The sequence below is a fragment of the Sciurus vulgaris genome, assembly GCF_902686455.1.
Source record: "Sciurus vulgaris genome assembly, chromosome: 5".
Taxonomy (NCBI): Eukaryota; Metazoa; Chordata; class Mammalia; order Rodentia; family Sciuridae; genus Sciurus; species Sciurus vulgaris.
This window is the reverse complement of record NC_136465.1, coordinates 113,396,293-113,410,678: the sequence shown is the minus strand read 5'-3', so window position 1 is coordinate 113,410,678 and position 14,386 is coordinate 113,396,293. Positions and strand designations below refer to the sequence as shown.

Here is a 14,386-nt window from a genome sequence, read left to right as displayed (position 1 = left end):
GTCTTAATCAGTTCCTTTGCCGTGCAGAAGCTTTTTAATTTGTTACCATCCTACTTGTTCATTCTTGGTTGTATTTCTTGAGCTTTAGGGATCTTGTTCAGGAAGTCAGTGCCTGGACCAGTATGACAGAATGTTGATCCTGTGTTTTTTGCTAGCAGTTGCAAAGTTTCTGGTCTAATTCCTACAAATTTTTAATCCACTTTGATTTTTGTGCAGGATGAGAAAGAGGGATCTAGTTTCGTTCTCCTCATATGGATATCCAGTTTTCCCAGCACCATTCATTTTAAGGCTGTCTTTTCGCCAACATCTATTTTGGGTACAAAATAGATGACTGTATCTGTGGGTTTGTCAGTTCCTTTGGTCTGTGTGTCTATTTTTATGTTAGTACCATTGCAGTTTTTGTTGCTATCACTGTAGTACAATTTGAGATCAGGTATTGTGATGCCTCCAGCTTTGTTGGATTTCTTGGATTGCTTTGGCTATTCTGTGTCTCTTATTCTTCCAAATGAATTTTAGGATTGTTTTATCTAGTTCTGTGAAGATATCTGGTATTTTGAGGGGGACTGCATTGAATCTGTATAGTGCTTTTGATAATATGACCATTGGGACAATATTAATTCTGCCTAAGAACATGAGAAGTCTTTCCATCTTGTGAAGTCTTCTTCAGTTTGTTCAGTTTTTTATAATTTTCCTGTGAAAAAATTTTATAGCCTTGATTATATTAATTCCCAAGGTTTTTGGGGGGTAATTGTGAATGGGATGGTTTTTCTGACTTCTTTCTCAGCAGAATCACTGTTGGAGTATAGGAAAGCTATTGATTTGTGAATGTTGATCTTGTATCCTTCTACTTTGCTGAATTCATTTATCAGCCCTAGAAGTCTTCTGGTGGAGATTTTTGGGTCTTCTAGATATAGGATCATATCATTAACAAATAGAGATAATTTGACTTCTTCTTTTCCTGTTCGTATCCCTTTAATTCCCTTCTATGGCCTGATTGCTTTGGCTGGAATTCAAGAATTATATTGAATAGGGGTGGTGAGAGTAGACATTCTTGTCTTGTTTCTGATTTTAGAGGAAATGCTTTCAATTTTTCTCCATTCAGTATGATATCAGCTATATATTTATCATATACAGGCTTCACAATGTTAAGGTAGTTCCTTTTGTCCCTAGTTTCTCCATCTTTTTAAACATGAATGGGTGCTAGATTTTATCAAAGGCCTTTTCTTCATCTATTGAAATGATTATATTCTTGTCCTTAATTCCGTTTATATGGTGAATTACACTTATTGATTTGCATATGTTGAACCAACCTTGCATCCTGGGATAAAACCTACTTGATCATGTGTTGTTTAATGCAGTTTGTTAATATTAAGGATTTTGGATGTGTTCATCAGGGATATTGGTTTGTAATTTTCTTTCCTTGATGTGTCTTTGTTTAGGTTTAGTATCAGGGTAATACTAACTTTATAGATATGTATTTGGGTGTGTTATCTCCCTTTGAGTTTCATGGAATAATTTGTAAGACTGGTGTTAGTTCTTCTTTAAAGGTCTGGTAGAGGGGGGCTGGGAATATAGCTCAGTTGGTAAAGTGTTTGCCTTACAAGCACAGGGCCCTGGGTTTGATCCCCAGCACCAAAAAAAAAAAAAAAAAAAAAAAAAGTTCTGGTAGAACTCAGCCGAGAATCTATCTGGTCCTGGGCTTTTCTTTGCTGCAAGGCTTTTAATTGCTATTATAGTTTTATTCCTTGACATTGGTCTGTTTAGCTTTTCTTCCTGATTCAATTTGCTAGGTCATATGTGTCTAAAAATTCGTCAATATCTTCCATATTTTCCAGTTTATTAGAGTGTAAATTTTCAAAATAGTTTCTAAAGATCCTCTGGGTTTCAAAAGTATCTGTGGTGATACTTCCTTTTCATCTCTAATATTGTTTGTTTGACTCTTCTCTCTCTATTATTTTGGTTCAGGGTTGATCAATCTTATTTATCTTCAAAGAATCAACTCTGTTGCATATGTACTGTATATTTTATTTTATTCTCAATTTCATTAATTTTGGCTCTGATTTTTATTATTTCCTGCCTTCTAGTGATTTTGGAATTAGTTTATTCCTTCTTTTCTAAGACCTTGAGGTCAAACATTAGATTATTTATTTGGAATCTATTTTTTAATGTAGGCATTCAGTGCCATAAATTAGAACTGCCTTCATATTATCCCAGAGATTTTGATATGTTATATCTCTGTTCTCATTTGTTTCTAAGAATTTCTTGATTTCTTTGATCATTTCTTCTATGATCCATTCTTTTTTCTTTTTTCAGGAGTACATTCTTTTTTTTTTTTTTTTTTAGGAGTACATTCTTTAAAAAACTTTTTTTTTTTTTTTTTTTGGTTGTAGATGAACATAATACCTTTATTATTTTATTTATTTATTTTTATATGGTGCTGAGGAGGATTGAACCCAGTGCCTCACACATGCTAGGCAAGCACTCTAACACTGAGTTACAATCCCAGCCCCTGATCCATTTTTTTAAAAGAGTATTGTTTGATCTCCATGTGTATATGTAGTTTCTATTATCTTTCTTGCTATTGATTTCTAGTTTCATTCCATTATGCTCTGATAAATGGACAAAATTATGTACATTTTTTTTTATTTGCCAAGACTTACATCATGACCTAGAATATGGTCTATTTTGGAAAAGGTTCCAAGAACTGCTGACAAGAAAGTGAATTCAGCTGTTTTGGGGTGAAATATTCTGTAGATGTCTATTAGGTCCATTTGATTTATAGAATTATTTAGGTTAGAAATATCTTTATTGATTTTATGTTTGGATGACCAACTGGTAACGGGGGTGTGTGAAATCACCCAGTATTATTGCATTGGGATTTAATGTCAAGAAGTATTTTAATGTAATTAGGTACACTGACATTTGGGGCATACACATTTATTATCATTATATCTTCTTGTTGGATTATTTCCTTTACCAGTATGTAGTGGTCTTCCTTGTCTTTTCTGAATAATGTTTGCTTGAAATTTGCCTTGTCAGATATGAAAATCGCTACTCCTGCTTAGTTTTAGACTCTATTTACATGGATTATTTGTTCTACCCTTTTACCTTCAGTCTGTGGATATCTTTGCCTATGGGATAAGTCTCCTGCAAACAGCCTATAGTTGGATTTTGTTTCTTAATCCATTCTACCAATCTATATCTTTTAGTTGGTGAGTTGGGACCATTTACATTCAATTTTACTATGAATAGACATTTGTTGTTTCCTGCCATTTTGATTTGTTTGCCATATTTAATTCTGTCTTGGTTTTCATTTGATTGATTGCTCTTCTAGTGATCTTTATGTTTATGGGAACTGTGGGGTTTGTTTTTGTGTTCCTCTGTGTGCAATATGTCTTTGAGGTTTTTTTTTTTTTTTTTTTTTCATTATCGTGGAAAGTTTTTGTTTCATCAATTTTGAAAGATGGCATTGCTAGATACAGCAATCGTGGTAGGAAATTGCCTTCTTTTAGAGCTTGGAATATCTCATTGTAGGCCCTCTTTGATTTTAGGGTCTGAGTTGAGAAGTCAGAAGTGAGTCTTACTGGTTTGCCACTGAATGTGACCTGTTGTTTTCTCTTACATTTTAAAATATCATTTCCTTATTGTCTATGGTAAGCATTTTGATTATGATGTGTCTTAGGTTTGGTTTTGATCTTATCTATTTGGGGTCCTATATGCATTCTGTATGTGGATGTCTATCTCATTTCTAATATCGGCAAATTTTTCTGCTACTATCGTACTAAAAATATTCTTAATGCCATTAACCTGTATCTCCAGGTTCTGTTCTATCCCAGTGACTCTCAGATTTGTTCTCTTGATAATGTCCCAGAGTTCTTGAATATCCCGATGGTGATCTTTTATTTTTTCTTTCATTGCATACTGAGTATTCAAGTTCACACATCCTGTCTTCAATGCCTCAAGTTCTGTCTTCAAGGCCTAAAGTTCTATTTTGTATGCAATATAATCTGTTGGCAGTGTGATCAAGTGAATTTTTAATTTGATTCATTTGTCTTTCATTTCCAGGACTTCTGGTTTCTTTCCACTATCTCTATATCTTTACTGAAAAGGTCTTTCATGTCCTGTATTTGTTCTCTTAATTCATTCCTTAGATCTTCTTTTAGTTCACTGAACATTTTAACAATTTTTTTCCAGTCTTTCTCTGGAATTTTATCACCTTCCATATCTGTGGATTCCTTTGTTGGGGGATTGTGAATTTTTTTGTGGGGGTACCCAGGATTGAACTATGGGCACTTGACCACTGAGCCACATCACCAGCCATATTTTTTATTTAATTTAGAGACAGGGTCTCATGAGTTGCTGAGTGTCTTGCTTTTTGCTGAGGCTGGCTTTAAACTCATGATCCTTCTGCCTCAGCCTCCCAAGTTGCTGGGATTATAGGCATTCACCACTATGCCCTGCAGATTGTGAGTTTTTGTGGGAGATTTTGTTTGCCTATTTCCTCATGTCTTCAGAGTGCTTGTATTTCATATCAGTTGAGATGGATTCCCCTTCCTTTTTTATATGCATGTCCTTTTGTATTTAGTTATATTTTTTGTTCTGGGACTTCTGTTGTTTTTTTGTTTTGTTTTGTTTTGTTGTTGTTGTTGTTGATGGGCTATTTATTTATTTATATGTGGTGCTGAGAATTGAACCCAGTGCCTCACACATGCAAGGCAAGTGCTTTACCACTGAGCCACAACCCCAGCCTGAACTTTTGTTTTTGATACAGGAGTGGGACAGAGATCCTCCTCTGATTTTTCTTACTTAGGGCCTGGTTGTTGATTTGGTTTTTTTTCCTCCCCTATTCTATGTGTTAAAGTATTGTTAAGGCTCTAGTGGGGCTAGATCACATGTGGAGTGAAATTCGCTATTATTTGGGTGAGTTGTGACTATTGCTTGGCAGTAGAATCTTTACTCTGAACTGAAAGGGTCCCAATAACTTCCCAGCCCCTTGAAGAAGGGGGAGTGGGGAGCCAGGACTAGCAATAATGCTAACAACAAATGTATAACCTCAAGATAAATGTCCGGCATCTACTTTGACATCTGTAACACTAATTACCACCTGTATAGGAATGGTAGGGTCAGCATATAACATCAGTACCAACAATGAACAACCATCAACTATATCAGACATTAAACAGTAGGTATCTACCACACCATCCACTGAATTAATAATAATAACAATAAGAATGGGGTAGGAATTACATAAACCATATAATTATATCAGATGGTGGAATTGCAGTTTCTTGAGTAGAGAGAAAATAGGGTAGGAAGGCAAGGGAAAGTTTGAAATATTTAAAGAGTGAACATAGGAGAGGCAGGAGATAGGTAGCAGATGACAGCTATGTAGAAGGAAGATTAAAAATAACTAAAAGTAATAAAATAAAAAAAGAGGAAGAGTTAATAGGAAAATTTGGCTAGTAGTGGGGAAGAAAGTAAAGAAGACTTAATAAGAGGAACAAAAACCAAGGTCCAGGGGCTGGGGTTGTGGTTCAGTGGTAGAGCGCTTGCCTAGTGTGTGGGAGGCACTGGGTGGGAGGCACTGGGTTCGATCCTCAACACCACATAAAAATAAATAAATAAAGGAATAAAAAAATACAATTACATTCTTTAAAGAAGAACGAGGTATAAACATACAAATAAATGTAAGACCAAAACAACTCAAACTCAGGTATAATTTTACCCCACCTACGTCAAACCAAGACTAAATAAATAATAAATAGGTGAAGAAGAAAGCAACTAAGATGAAAGTAAATGTATAAGGATATCTATATATGTTTAACCTATCCATTCAGTGAGAAAACATACACAATCACACAGAGTGGAAAAAGGTAAAAAAATAAATGGAATGAAATTTTAAATTTTTTTTAATTTAAAAATTTAAAAGATTTTTTTAAAATGGGGTGGGGGAGAATAGGAAAAAAATAAAAATCTGAAATCTTGTTTCTACCAAGATGGTCAAAAACATTGGCAGGGATGGATTTTATTTTTTGTATTTACTTTTGGGGTGTGTAACCCTTGGGTTAAGGGGTTAAGTCCAACACCTTGTGGCTAGGAGCCAAATCTGGTTGAAGTAGCTCTCAGCTTCCCGACTCCCAGTATAGGATGGAATAGACTGGGGAGTACCGACAAGCAGTGCACTCCATAGTGAGCTAGTGCATGCTTCTAAATTGGAAGTGCCAGTAGATGGGATTTAATCTTAACTGACCTCTGGAACTCTGTTGGTGGATATGCACTATTCGATCAATACCCTCTCTTACTGGGGAGATGCCAATGACTGCTGGATGTCTGGTTTTGGCCTCCCATAAATTCCACTTTTAGGGTGTGGAGTCTAAACCTCCATAGGTTTCACATTCACCACTATGGAACTGAATTACCCAGGATCAGACCTGGAGTGCAGATGCTCCTTTCGTGCCATGATTGGTGTTTTCCCAATCAATAACTTTTATGGAACACCAGCAACAAAGTGAGCTCTCTCTCCTTGGTATGCCAAGCTTGGATGCCCTCTGCACCTATTTTAGTTACACTGGTCTTGACATATTCTGGGTCCCACAATAGGTGACTATTGGGTAAGGGTGGCAATTTCTTTTATGAGTTCCCAATCCCCTGCCTCTGCTTGCTGCTGCTGTGCTTATAAATGGTTCCCGTGCTGGTGACACTGCCCACTGAACTATCCACTAGTGGGCCAAGCAATTTTGGTTGCTTTTCACTCAACAACTTCCCCCCCACTGACTCTGAGTCTATTAAGGTCCCACCCCCTCCCCACAGCAGCTAGGGTCACCATTGATGCCTGCCAAGCTGGCTCATCTCTAAGGTATTATTTATTATATTACATTCAAAGTCTCCAATTTTCTGTCTCTCTAGGGTTTCTTTTGCTATCCAGTATGGAATTTTAGTGAGTTGCCTTAGTTACCCACCTCACTGAGGAACAGTCTTCCTGTTTCTTAAATCTTGGGCTAAGGAACCGCAGGGAAATGTGTCCTTCCTCTAATCCACCATCCTCTCTCTCACCCAAGCTATCTTTGAATGTCCAGGCTCAAGCAGTCCTCTTGCCTCAGCCTCCCAAGTAGCTAGGACTACAGGGACATGCCACCATGCCAAGCTTTTTGTGCATTTTGTAGTTGTGTTTAAGTTGAAGGTGTTCTTTAGGTACTCTGTAAATCCTTTGTCAGATACATATTCATATGTATATGTGTATACACGTTTGTATGTTTGAATGGCATTTGCTTCTTTTTTATAACATCTTTTCCTTTGATGATGTCTAAATTATAATTGTTTTCCTTAGTTCCATGGATTTTTTTCCTAAGAAATCCATATCTATTTCTAGGTTGCAAAGAATTTATCCTAGCTGGCTGGTGGCATGGGCCCATAGTTGCTGGTACATCCTAATTTTATTTCTCTTTTGTATTGTCTGGTCTCTAATTTATTTATTTCTGCTGTGATCTTTATTATTTCCTTCCTTTTGCTAACTTTTGGTTTAGGTTGTTCTTTTTCTAGTTCTTTGGGGTATAGCATTAAGTTGTTTTTTGAGATCTTTCTACTTTAATTTCTTCATTGATCCATTGGTTGTTTAATTTCCATATATTTGTGAATTTTCTGAAATTCCTGCTGTTATTGATTTCTAGTTTCATACCATTGTGATCAGAAAATATACTTGTTGTAATTTCAGTCTTCTTCAATTTGCCGAGCCTTGTTTTATGCCCTAACGTGATCTATCCTGAAGAGTATTCCGTGTGCTCTTGAGAAGAATGTATATTTTGTTGCTGTTGGATTAAATGTTCCATATATGTCTGTTAGGTCTCTTTGATATAAAGTATTGTTTAAGACCAATGTTATTATTAATTTTCTATCTGGATGATCTGCTTATTGTTAATAATGAGATACTGAAGACCTTAGTGGTATTATATTATAATCTATCTCTCACTTTAGATTCTCAAGTACTTATTTGATATATTTAGGTGTTCTCATGTTAGGTACATGTATAACTGTTATATCTTCTTGATGAATTAATCCCTTTATAATTAGAATGCACTTTGTCTCTTTACAGTTTTTGAAATAAAGCACTTTTTTTTTTCTGATATAAGTATAGTTACACAAGTATAGTTACACCTGCTCTCTTTTGGTTTCCATTCATGTCTTCTAGCTTCCAGCTTTCATTGTGAGAAGTATGATCATTAATATTATCATTTCCTAGTATGTAATCTCCCCTCACCCCTCTAGTAAAGTGGGCTTTTTTTGTGTGTATGTGATTCACTATTGAAGCTTTGATAACCTCATGATTTCTGGTACAATAAAATAACCAAATTCATCCTATATATTACCTTCTCCAGATCTGAAATCAGTGTCTAAGGGACCTTAACTCATTTTACAGGAAATGGCATTGAGAAACTAAAATACAGTACAAGGGTACTTGTTGCTATTGGTCATTTATTATATCTGGGCCTTTCCAGTGGAGAGGCAGGAAATACTGCTACATATTTTAAGATGAATATAATTATTCTTTTTTTATGAAGGTGAGATAGGAGGTCAGCTGAAACATGAGACTGGCTACATCATGTGATCAAGCTGTCATTCTGACTTCATCTCTCAAATTTTACTGAAAACATGCTGTAGTCTGGATGTTTCCACCCAAAATTCATTGTTGAAAACCTAATTATCAACGTGATGGTATTAGGAAGTGGAAATTTGGGAAATGATTATATCTTGAGGTAGGAGGCACTTATGAATGAGATCAATGCCCTTTTAAAACAGGCCCTAGAAAGGAAACTTTTCCTTTCTCACATGTGAAGATTCAGGGAGAAGATGCCTTCCATGAATGAGGAAGCAGGCCCTCATAAAACACCCATAATCTGCTAATGCCTTGATCTTGGACTTCCCAGCTTCCAGAACTGTAAGATATGGATTTCTGTTGTTTGTAAGCATTAGTTTATGGCATTTTGTTGTAACAACCTAAGAGAAAAATATATATACACCTTTGAAATGTTTGTGTGTTTTTCTTATTTCTTCCTTCTTTTCTTCCTTTGTTTTTTTATTTATTTTGGTACTGGGGTTTGAAACCAGGAGAGCACTGAATTACATCCCCAGCCCTTTTTATTTTTATCTTGAGACAAGGTCTACCTAAGTTTCCCAGGCTGGCCCCAAATTTATAATCTTCCTGCCTCAGCCTCCTGATTAGCTGGGGTTATAGATGTGTATCATTATGCCTGTCTGTGTATAAATATATACTATATTTTTATATTAAGAATGAAAGAATACAAAGTTATGGCACCCTAAACAGTAGATTAGTGAACCAAAGAAATGAGTATACAAATTATAAAAGAACTAACAAATCAGTGTTAAATTTCTTGGGTGTGATTATGGTATTGTGATTATGTTCTTGTTTTTAGGAGATCCATGCTGATATGTTAGAGATGAAGTAATATGGTATCAGCAATTTACTTTTAAATTGTTCCACCAAAAAAGAAATAAGTATGTGTGGGGAGAGGGAGAAACCAAGACCACAAGTGCAAACAAGACAAGAACATTGCTATTTGGGGAATAGAGGTGAAATACGTATGGATAATCATAGTAGTATTTCTCAACTTTTCTGCAGTTTGAAAGTTTTCAGAATAGCTGGGGTACAATAATGTTTGGAAGAATTTGTAAGAATAATTATAGTAAATGGAAAAGGCAGGACTTTTATAGTAGCTGTCTTTGCATAGTTAGGTTATGAATTTTTTTCTATTTTTCTGTACATTTCCAATTTTTAATAATGAGGATATAATATTTTGGGAATTACAAAAGTAAGGTAAATGCATTTTTAAAAATAGTATATTTTAAAATTTGAGTTTATTAATAGAAAAGGATGCTTTGTTCCAGTAATTTTTTTAGATGAAAGGTCTTTGAGATGTTTTTCTGATGGGATAATGATTTACATAATGAAAAGGAGTGTGTGATGCATGGATGTGATATTAATAAGAGAAACCAGTTATTGAACACCTTCAAATATCAGGAACTTCATATCCTCAACTTACTTAATAATCACAGCAATGCCATATATAGGCATTAATAATTGTCCAAATTCTTACAACTACTAAGAAACAGATTAATACCTGTAATGATGTCCATCTTGGATTCCCAAAGCCTGTGCTTGAATAGTCCCTTGTGATGAAAAGAAATGTTTCTAACTCCAGTCAGCTGGACAAAGCTGGGCAAAAAGGGAGGTTGGCTGGTAGGGGCTCCTGCCTGATTAGAAACACAGACTTAAAGAGCAATTAGAAGATGTCTTTGAAGTGAAAAGCAAAGGCTTCCTCTCCAGTGCTATCAATGCATTTAGACAGATTTCTTTTTATTAACATATAGGGCTACCACATGAATCTGGTGATATCCAGCATAAATAGGAAAAGACTAACGCATTATGCTAACTTATAATAAGCATTAGCAACTATTTCCTTATAAGACCTTGTCAGTGGATAAACTAGGATCTCTTTGAAGAAAAAAAAAAAACCACCAACATCCCCTCAGAGTCACTCAGTCTGTAAAAATCATAGTCATTTTCCTTTGAGACTGTCAAACAAGTTATGACCTCTAAGGATATTATTAGGTGGGAAACTCGTGTTTTCTTTCAGTTAAATTCTGACATCAAGATAATGCAAAATAACAATACAGGTTTTTGCTAGTTGAATGTAAAAAGCATGAGAAGATAATTATTTCTCATTTGCTAAATGTATTCTTTAAAGATCAAAGGAGATGTGAATTGGCTAATAGTACATATTAATTCAACCTTTTATTTCAGTAATTCATTTTTTTTTTTGGTGGGTACTGGGGATTGAACTCAGGGGCACTCAACCACTGAGCCACATCCCCAGCTCTATTTTGTATTTTATTTAAAGACAGGGTCTCACTGAGTTGCTTAGTGCCACTGCTCCTGACTTTAATGATTCATGTTTGATTAATCATAAGGTTATCACAGGTTGGCTTCCTGTGTTTACACAGCATGCCTCTCGGTCACTCAGTTAATTCAGAATGCTGACAGGATACAGATTTTAACATGGGCTTCAAGAAGATAAACATTGGAAGACAGGTAAATAATAACAGAAAAACGTCACATTGTGAATTTCTAAATTAAAAGTAAATGATTTGGGGATGTTTGCACCATAGTTCTTTCTTACCATGGGAAGTAAGTAATGATATTTAATAAAATGATTTAATTATAATTTAAATGGTAAGTAGGGCTTCATGGTAGAGCTTTGCCTGGGATGCATTACTTCCTGGGTTTGACCTCCAGCACTGCAGAAAAGTTTTAAAAAGCTAGAATTTAAATAAGTGTTTCAGTCAGTTTTTTCACTGCTGTGACTAAATAATCTGACCAGCAAATTATAGAGGAGGAAAGGTTTATTTGATGGCTCACAGTCTCAGAGGTCTTAGTCCATAGAAGGCTCATTCCTCGGGGCTCAAGGTGAGAACCAACATCATAGAGGAACAGCGTGGCAGAGGAAGTAGCTTGCATCATGAGGAAGGAGAGAGAGAGAGAGAGAGAGAGAGAGAGAGAGAGAGAGAGAGAGAGAGAGAGAGAGAGAAGACTCTATTCTCCAGATATGAAATATGTACCACAAAGCCACGCTTCAATTCCAATCTCCTCCAGTCACACCCTACCACTTCAATTAGTTCCATCAGGGAGTAATTCACTGATTGGGTTAAGACTCTTACAACCCAATCATTTCTCCTCTGAACCTTCCTGCATTGTCTCACATGTGAGCTTTTGGGGGATGCCTCACATCCAAACCATAACAATAAGCAAACACTTGTTTGCTTATTGTTTAAGAACAGAAACAAGATTATAATTTAAAATATCATAGATCATAAATTATGGTAAATAAATTAAAATCTAACTTAAAGGGAGTTTTGATTAATTTAACCAAAGAACAGTTTTATTTTAATTATAAACTCTTTATTACTTAGCATTCACACACATAAAATACATACTTAACTGAATATTTTATATAAACTCTAGGAAAGTATTCGAAATACAAAATTATGATTATAAAAGAAAACAATTTCTATCAAGGAGGTTGTGATTTGGTGCCAGATTTACAATTGTATATCTAATGTGTCACAGTCCTTTTTTTCCAAAAAAGTTCACATGAGAACTCCAAAGTGAGAAATAAATTGCTAAAAAAAAAAAAAATTGTTTTCATTATGGAGAAAATAGAAGGGGACACAATGCAAAATAAAGATAGTAAAGTCTTCAGAATTTCTTTATATTGTTGCTAGTAAAATGATAGAACCTAAAGCTATGAGGATCTCTCCAATTAAAATATATACATTAAATATGCTTTTAGTGCTTGCCTGGGAGAAATGATCTGTTAGCCACTTTTGGTAAAAGGATGGCCCACTGTAGACACCAGGAAAATGTTTTCGACCACAGCCATGTCCATAACTGGTAATTCCCATCACAAAATATCTTTTATATTCCGGTAAGTAGCACATTAATGGTCCACCACTGTCACCCTATTAAAAAAGTCCCCAAGTAGTGTTAGCTACTTCTAATGTTCTTTAAGCAACAGTAGAGTTGAGATAAATTAATTACATTAAACATATTTATATAAATATTCATTTTCATATACCTCCCAGTGATAACATAGTTTTCAGACAATAGCTAACTAGACTCTAAGAACAGAATGAAGTGCAGGGAAGGAATTACAAGGAGATAGTGTCATGGTAGAGAGGCACCCAGACCACATAAATTATAATATGCCCCCATAGAAAATTATCATCGTGCTTTGGAAATCAATAGATTTTTAGTTTAGTATTCCAACTTAAGCAGGAAGCATTTAGTCTAACCAGATATTTGGAGGAGCCATATAGCTGGTGGATAAATTCATCTACCTAATTTTGAACCAGATAGTATAAATAAATGGATTTTTTAAAATAGTTGCTCAGAAAAAGTATAATTTGGGAAGTGTGCAAAATATTATAAAAACTGCTCATTAGATTATTTTTCTAATACTGAATATAAAAGGCATAATTTTAAGATGTATGAAGGATTCTTTTAGAGCTTCAGGGGTGGTTTGCTAGCTAGAGACCAGTAAATTGGCATCTTGCAAGAAATTGTGTTTTTGATTGTTGACATTTGCTAGTGCAAGAAAATGGAAAGAAATGATGAAGACTCAGTAGTATTATAAATAACAAGTCTTAAAGGTGCCAAAAATATGCAATGGAGAAAAGATAGCCTCTTCAACAAATGGTGCTGGGAAAACTGGAAATCCATATACAACAGAATGAAACTAAACCCCTATCTCTCACCCTGCACAAAAATCAACTCACAATGGATCAAGGACCTTGAAATCAGACCATAGACCCTGCATCTTATAGAAGAAAAAGTAGGTCCAAATCTTCAACTGGTTGGCTTAGGATCAGACTTCCTTAACAGGACTCCCATAGCACAAGAAATAAAAGCAAGAATCAATAACTGGGATAGATTCAAACTAAGTAGCTTTCTCTCAGCAAAGGAAACTATCAGCAATGCAAAGAGAGAGCCTACAGAGTGGGAGAATATCTTTTCCACTCATACTTCAGATAGAGCACTAATTTCCAGAATATATAAAGAACTCAAAAAACTCTACACCAAGAATACAAATAACCCAATCAACAAATGGGCTAAGGATATGAACAGACGCTTCACAGAAGAAGCTCTACAAGCAATCAACAAACATATGGAAAAATGTTCACCATCTTTAGTAATAAGAGAAATGCAAATCAAAACTACACTAAGATTCCATCTCACCCCAATTAGAATGGCGATTATCAAGAATACAAGCAACAATAGGTGTTGGAGAGGATGTGGGGAAAAAGGTACACTCATACATTGCTGGTGGGGCTGCAAATTAATGCAGCCACTCTGGAAAGCAGTGTGGAGATTCCTTAGAAAACTTGGAATGGACCTACCATTTGACCCAGCTATCCCACTCCTTGGCCTACACCCAAAGGACTTAAAATCAGCATACTACAGAGATACAGCCACATCAATGTTTATAGCTGCTCAATTCACAATAGCCAGACTGTGGAACCAACCTAGATGTCCTTCAATTGATGAATGGATAAAGAAACTGTGGTATATATATACAATGGAATGTTACTCAGCTATAAAGAATGATAAAATTATGGCATTTGCAGGCAAATGGATGAAATTGGAGAATATCATGCTAAGTGAGATAAGCCAATCTCAAAAATCCAAAGGGCGAATGATCTCACTGATAAGCGGATGATGACACATAATGGGGGGTGGGAGGGAGGCAAGAATGGAGGAAGGAGGGACTGTATAGAGGGAAAAGAGGGGTGGGACGGGTGGGAAGGAAGGAAAAAG

At 35.5% G+C, this 14,386-nt stretch overlaps 1 protein-coding gene across 10 annotated transcripts in view; it reads right to left on the bottom strand.

Annotated features, from left to right (window-relative positions):
• TMPRSS12 (transmembrane serine protease 12) overlaps positions 1–14,386 on the bottom strand; it is a gene marked incomplete at its 3' end in the record, with an annotated part of 91,687 nt that overhangs the window by 49,718 nt on the left and 27,583 nt on the right. Inside the window, exon 4 of one of the 10 annotated variants that reach the window (XM_079139822.1) lies at positions 6,893–10,266. The exons of 8 other annotated variants lie outside the window; for them this stretch is intronic. In XM_079139822.1, coding sequence (XP_078995948.1) covers positions 10,087–10,266 — 180 coding nt within the window. Of the gene's footprint in view, positions 1–6,892; positions 10,267–11,574; positions 12,532–14,386 lie in introns of those variants that run through there. One more of the 10 variants, XM_079139818.1, reaches the window with a different exon arrangement.